At 47.3% G+C, this 6,859-nt stretch overlaps 1 protein-coding gene across 9 annotated transcripts in view; it reads left to right on the top strand.

Moving 5' to 3' along the window:
• The first annotated feature begins 1,158 nt into the window (after nucleotides 1-1,158).
• The window catches only part of CHCHD6 (coiled-coil-helix-coiled-coil-helix domain containing 6), a 115,998-nt gene continuing 110,297 nt past the window's right edge, over nucleotides 1,159-6,859 (top strand). For 6 of the 9 annotated variants that reach the window (XR_008821171.1, XR_008821170.1, XM_056334071.1 and 3 more), the window contains exons 1-3: nucleotides 2,380-2,561; nucleotides 4,627-4,759; nucleotides 5,937-6,006. Coding sequence is in view for 7 of the 9 variants with exons in the window: in XM_056334071.1 (XP_056190046.1) it covers nucleotides 2,472-2,561; nucleotides 4,627-4,759; nucleotides 5,937-6,006 (293 nt within the window). In the remaining 2 variants the exon portion in view is untranslated. Of the gene's footprint in view, nucleotides 1,294-1,481; nucleotides 1,628-2,379; nucleotides 2,562-4,626; nucleotides 4,760-5,936; nucleotides 6,007-6,859 lie in introns of those variants that run through there. The other 3 variants (XM_056334072.1, XM_056334069.1, XM_056334070.1) reach the window with 3 other exon arrangements.

The following is a 6,859-nucleotide window of genomic DNA, read 5'->3' as shown; positions in this document are numbered from 1 at the left end:
TAGAAGGACATCAAATGACTGTGCAGAGAGTGGTCTCTAAGTCTAAATAATTGTCGGTGAAGCCTTGACCTCTCTCTTGGTAACTAGACCTTGGTGCTCCTGGCATCAGGGATCTTTAATACAGGGTATCTTTCTCTGTTACTTGGGAAAAGGCTTATATGGAAGTTGGAATTCACTCACGTATTTCTTGTTTTGGGCTTTGAAATGGACCCTGTGTGTCAGGAATAATTTTCTGGCTGCAGGGAGGATGTGATAGCTGCTGGGTAACAGCTAAATGTGCTGGCAGTAATCAGTACCCATGAAGTACTCTTTTGTGGGGGTGTACAGGCTGGGGAAGTAGGGTGAACTTTGTCTCTGCCTTGGGACTGGGTCATGCCCTTGTGCAATAGCACCTTTCGGAGCTCCTTCCAGCCTCCCAGCAGAAAAGTGTGGGAATTAACTCCAGCAGTAGCATTTCCTAGGATAACTTTGACGTCCTCTGCTCCTGCATAGGTGGAGAGGTGTTTAAGTTGCTGCACAACTCCTCCACCTTTATCACAGCTGCTTCCACATCAGTGTCCCACAGGTAGTGGGCCCTGATGGGCTTCCTTGGGCTCTTGGAGACCACAGGCTGTAGGTGAGGTGCAGTTTTGTTCGTCTTTGCCCGCTCTCCCATCTGGATCTTTGCAGATGATGCCTGCTACCTGGCTGGAATTACACCTGAAAAAGGCCTAAGGAAGGATGGCAGGAATAATCAAAGTTATGGGAAGACTTCTGGAAGAGTAATTACATGGTTGAGAACTCACCGGTCTGGAAGAGCAATGCTGCAGGTCTGTGCAACCCAGAGAGTACAAAGGTGGCAAAAAAGGAATGACTGTTCACAGGCTTTTTCAGTACAAAACCTGGATGCCATCAAATGAAGCAAGCAGGTAGCAGGTAAGAAGTAAGAGGCTGGTGAGAGTGTTCTGGGAGGGATTGTGGTTTGGCTTTAGCCAGACCTTTGCTCTTGCACCGTGTACGTGCAGTGCTTCTGTGTGGTGCAAACAGCTGATGGTACCACGATCAGTGCCCTTGAGAGCTCAAGCAATAGGCCCATTGTGCAAAGTATTACACAAATAACAAAAATACTCCCTGCTTCCAGGAACTTGCTAGAGGGAAGAAGCCTGGACATCTTGTGGGGCAAAGAGTTCCAAATACTCCCTTAAAGCTGGCCAGAGTCCCAGTGCTGAGTCAAAGCTGTGATTGCCACATTAACTGTAGTGAAGAATAAGCATTAAACAGTTAAAACTGCCCTGATGTGCTACTAAGTAACAGGTAAGTAGTGTGTCAATGCCAGGGCTTCGTTAACTGTCTAGTCACAAACGCACAAAGCCATATAGGTCATCACATGGCCTGTATTTCTGGGAATACAGAAAGTTTGTTGGGTAAAGATCCTTCAGAGCTGCCACTTGGTCCAGCTGCTTGTACTTTACATTGTCTTGTTTCTCTTTCTTTTTGTTTAGGCTGGGGATCGGCCACGCCTGGCAATGGGGACTGTATCTGCAACGGCGGCCTGACCTACGTGGGACCCACGCACGCGCCTGTCACGGGTGGTAACGGCACATTGAGTAGGTCTGGCTGGAACAGGGTGGCTGAGAGGAGCAGAGAGGTGAGTTCTGCCCAGAACAGCTCCTGTAAAATTGACTGGAGGTTGTAGACTGTAATTTTGTTTTTAATCACCAGAGATGTGAGCTGATGCGTTGGGGTGGGGAACTCCTTCCAGGACTGTGGTGTGTGTGAAAGTAGGCAAGGGATTCCTGGGAGGGTGAGGGGGTGCCCACGCTCGCTGTGGGCTGCTGCTGCTTTGTCTCGCTGGTGCTGGTGCTGAGGGCCTTGGACATCCATGGGGGCTTGTCAGGTCGTGCATCCTCCCTGGTGGATAATGCCTGGGTGGTTCCTCAATCCTGGAGCTAGCAAATAAGCTTTGTACCTTCCTGGCTTATTTTCTGCGTGGTTACACGTCGTTTTGTTTTCTTGCTTCCATAATTTTGACCCAGCGGAGAAGACGGGTGAGCTGGGTGCATCGCGGTGGGGGTTCACGAGGTGCTGCGATCCTGCCTTGGGTGCGGAGGGTGGGCACAGCCCTTGCCGCGGGAGGGGAGGAAGAAGCCTGGCGGGCCCGGCCGCGCTTTGGTGCCGCCATGGGTATGTCGCAGGGTGAGGATAACGAGGTGGCCCGTCCCGGAGCGCAGCTTCTGCGGGGCCGGGTCAGGCCGCCCGCGCCCTGCGCACCGCAGCCCGCGCAGCCGCCGCCGGCAGCCTACGGCCCCCAGCCTGCACCGCGGCTGGCCGCCAGTACCGCGCCGCGCTATTGGCCGTGCCAGAGCCGGCCGCCAATGGGGCGCGGGTATGTTGGCAGGCGGCGGAAGGGGCGGGGCGCTCTCTGCGGCGGCAGACCGGTGCGAGTGGTGGGCGCGGAGGGGAGAGGCGTCCCCAGCGGCCGCCCTGCCGACATGGGGGGCAGCGAGAGCAGCCACGGCGGCAGGAAGGTCTCCTTCGGGCTGGATGAGCGGGAGCAAGTGCGGGTGCTGCAGGGCATCAGGGTGAGGAGGCCCGAGGGTTCGGGGGCCGGGTGCTCGAGGCTGCGGAGGCCGGGGGTGCTGGAGGCGGGGGGCAGAGGGCAGGGACCGGCGTGAGGGAGACCCTGATGGAGTGGCAGGGTAGGGCAGGGTGGTCTGGGGAATGTGGTACGGAGTTGGAAGGGGTGAGCGGGGAAAACCAGCAAGAAGGAGGAGAGGGGAAACTGGAAGGAGTAGAGGGCTGGAGGGGTGATAGGATGACGGGACAGTGGTGGGTGAGAGGGCCGAGGGCCTGAGCATGGTGAGCATGACACACCAGCCCTTCCGAACTCTGCTCTCAGCCCGCTTTCCCCTCTCACTGCTGAGTGAGCTATCTTGCCCCTACCTTGTGCTTTGCAAGCAGTTTGGTGCTAAAAGCACTGCCTGGCTCTGAGGGCATCCAAGGGGAGACACCTCTGCCCTTATTGGTGGTACCAAGAGTCTTGGCAAAGCACTGCTTTCTGAACACGCGGACAGGTAAGAGATTGTAAGGATTTGTGAGGATTTAGTGGTGTTTCTAGGAGGGGCAGTGGGAAGCTACTTCTTGAACTTTGATCGGACGACTGCACGTGTGTTTGAAAACAAGCCCTGGAGAGTGGTGGTGGTACCATTAAGGAATGTTTTTTTGCCCATCAAGATTTCTGTCCCTATTTTTCATTGGTTAAGTTGTGGGGTTTTTTTTTAATTTTTATTAATTATCGTTGTCATTGTTGGTGGTTCATATTTTTATCAGGTTTCCCCCTAAGGTTTGTCTAAAATGAGCTTGCAGGATGTGGTTACTTACTTTTCATCCCATTTTGACTAATCACTTGACAAAAGTTAACTAAGATTGTGCCAATCTCCTTTTTAAAGTGTTGGATGAAGTTCTTGCCTGATTTCTCTTTACAGGACTCCCCCTCACCTACTTATAGACGTAATTTGTTCTGGTGCTTTAATTTAGTTAGCTGCTCCGTCCAGCTAGATGCTGATGGAACTAGAGAAAAATGTGGGTTTATTTTTACTGGTCTGTTTACGACCTCCAGGAGCTCGAGATGAAGATGCCCTATGTATCTCATGGTAGCTGATTAGGTTAAATGAGCTGTGGCCTTTGTAGAGTGTTCCGTTTGACTTCCTGAAATCAATGTCAGGAATAATCATTACCCATTCTTCGTGGCAAGGATGATGTTTGGTGGGGTTTTTTTGCAGCTAAGAAGTTCCACTGAGCCTGCCCTTAATTAAGTCTGGCTTTTTATGCATCTGTACTTTTAAAAAACAGTTGCCCTAAAGAGGAATTTAGCATGATAACAATGTGTAATGAATATGTTAAAGATGCAGTTAAATAGGATAATAGTGGCAACATGTCTTCTACTGTGACCAGCCTAGTTAGGGAAACAGCCTCAATTCATTTTGTTCTGGAGCCAGAACAGTCAGCACAGAAGCCTGGAAGGAGGAAGGGGTCAATCTTAACAGTGCTGTGAGAAACTCCTTGGACTCCATTGCCAGAAAACTTAAACTTTTCTTTCTTTTCTGTTTGGACCCAAGTAAGGAAGTGAGAATGAAATTGAGATTGCAAAAATGTTTGCAGCATTACATGAATGGGAGGGCTGTGCAGCTGTTCCCTGCCATATGGTTTGCAGCACTTCTGCCATGCTGAGCTGGCTTAGCAAGCATGGGGGAAGAAGGAGGATGGACGGACAGATCTACAGCCTGCTTAGTTCCTTTCCTTCCACTTCTGGTAAATATGTCCCTACTCCAGGGGTCGGCTTGTTTAGCAGTGCTTTCCACCTTTGTTAGTATTTGTGGAAGAGTAATTGTAGGTGTTCAGTGAAGCCTTCAGGGTCAGTAGATAGGAGGTTTTTATCACTTAATTATAAAGTATGTATTTTTAAAATGTAAGGTCAGCGTACAGTTGTTGAACACCTGGATTTGAAGGACCGTGGCACTGAAATGAGGAATCTGACAATACTTCTGCAATAGCGTGGAAACTACCAAATGGGGAGTTGTTACAGTGAAATATATATACATTAAGAGTTGACTCGGTTAACTTGTTTCCTGTGCACATATGTTTCAGCTGTCTGAAGATGTAGTGAACCGAATGAAAGAATCCCCTCAAAGTAAAAGGGACAACCAGAGATCGCCCCATTCATCCAATGGCACAGGTCCATCTTCATCAGCTGCAGAAGGGAAACCCAAATCTCCTACAGGTACTGTCGGTCCCTATCAGGTCTACTGAATGTTTTGACACACTTCTCTGAAGCGCTGCCACTGGATGTTGTATCATATGCCTGTGTTGTTTAAGACCATCTTGTTGCAAGAGGCACTCTTTGATTAGCCTGTAACGTTTTTATGTATGTAGATATTGGCATCATTGAATGCCTTGGGTGTTACAGTCCTGTGATGTCCTCTTTATGTTTCTGAAAGAGAGCTGTGTCATCTGGCAGTTGGAGTGGTTGAAATGCTATTCTAGTTCTGTCAGTGTGTGACCTTAAGGAAGATGGCTTGTTTTTCCAGGTCCTTTCCTTCTCCATCTTTGGATTACCACCATTCTCAGATACTTCAATGAATATGTATAATTTTGTGAATGTTTCTAGGGTTTCAGATGAACATGCAATAAGCAAGGCAGAAATTTTTTATTTTATATTTCATTCCTGGCCAGCTGCCCTGTCTCTTTTGCTTGCACAAGGAGTATATTGTGGACGGTGGGGGAAATACTGCTTTTGGTTCTTTGGGAAGAAGCTCGTAGGGAAGGATAGACTGTCTAAGCACAGCTTGCCAAGTGGATGATGAGAACTTGGTTTCACTTGTCTTCCTTTACAGGTCAGAAAACTATTTGATTTCTCTTCGTTCTCAAATACACTTTGTTGATATATGTTATCAGTGTGGATTTGTTTAAGGCATCCAGCCTAACATGAAGTTAGGGAAACAGGCCTTTGCTTTTAGAGGTTTGTTTGCTGTTAGCCCATGTCTTTCCTGAGAGTGGATTCAGCCTAATGGATGGCCTGAACTCCATCAAGTAAGTTCATCGCCACTTCTGGGACCCCTTATAATTACAAGAAAAGCAGGAGGTCAAGAGGAAGACTTAATGGATCTAGAGGAAGGAAATGGAAAGTAGATCTAAAACCATGATTATGTTTCAGTATAAACCAGGATTTGAGGTGTTAAGATCCTTACCTAGAAGATTCTGTAGCATGCCTTGTTCAATGTGCCTTGTTGAAGACAATGCTGTTGGCGTCTCTTTCATGAATTCAAATTCCATCCATCACACTTTTCAAGGTGTATTTTTTTTCTCTTGATGGGGTAATACATATGAATTCTCAGATCATGATGTGATGAAGGACTATATTTTTTGCTATAGTTGTCACAAGTTTCTATTCTTTCTAGGAATCCAGCCACCAATGGCGAGTGACTCTGGTCAGAAGTCTTCTGCTGCAGAGCAGGAACTGTATAGGAGGTGAGGTGAAGTTCTTGAAAAAGACAATAGTTTAACTCCTTTTGGGCTGTGTATGTATATATGTTTTACTTCAAGCACAATGACTTTATGTTTTAACGCCTGAGAATCCCCTTTTTCAGTTAAGGGTTGTGGAAGACACTTTTTTTAGGAAAGCCTGTCCCTTATCCAAAAGAAACAGTCAGGAGAACTGTGGACAGGACTACAGAAAACTTGTGTCTGATGTGCATTGCAAGATCAGTGGAGTATAATTGAGTACAGTTGCCTTTTCTGGGAGAAATGAAGGAGTCTAAGTGTTTGATACTTCCCTTACAGATCTAAAGTAATCATAAAAATAACCTAAAATAATCATATCCATCTTATGTATCTGATTCCATTCCTCCTCCTTTTGCTAGACTTGGACATAATGACTGTCAGCTAGTACTAGAGTGCTATGAATTTTTCATCCAAGGGTACTTTAATTTATTAAGATAGAAATACCTGTAAAGATGGGGGTAAGGGTGAGGAAAAAACACTGCAGAAAAAACCTGTCCTCTTCTCTGTAAGAACCACAGCAGTCTCCTCCCAGTTCTAGGCATTGCAGGGCAGTGAGAGCCTCATTTCCGTGTAACTCAGTAGTTTTTTGTGTTAAACTGCTGGCCTGATCTATCTGTGCATATTTAAAGATGCTGTAAAGATTGTTTTTTTCCTGTTCTTTCTTTTGCTGCTCTGATGGTGTCTTTACTGTGCTTATAGTCTAGGTAACAATGAAAATCAGTCTGTCTGTGCATGGTGTTCAAACCTGTTAAAACCTGTTGCGTCAGTCACACTGTCCTTAGGAAAGTCAGAGGTGCAACCAAGGAAAGTCTCTGGATAG

The sequence above is a fragment of the Falco biarmicus genome, chromosome 4 (assembly GCF_023638135.1).
Source record: "Falco biarmicus isolate bFalBia1 chromosome 4, bFalBia1.pri, whole genome shotgun sequence".
Taxonomy (NCBI): domain Eukaryota; kingdom Metazoa; phylum Chordata; class Aves; order Falconiformes; family Falconidae; genus Falco; species Falco biarmicus.
Note: the sequence above shows the minus strand (reverse complement) of the source record. Positions and strands in the feature narration are given on the sequence as shown.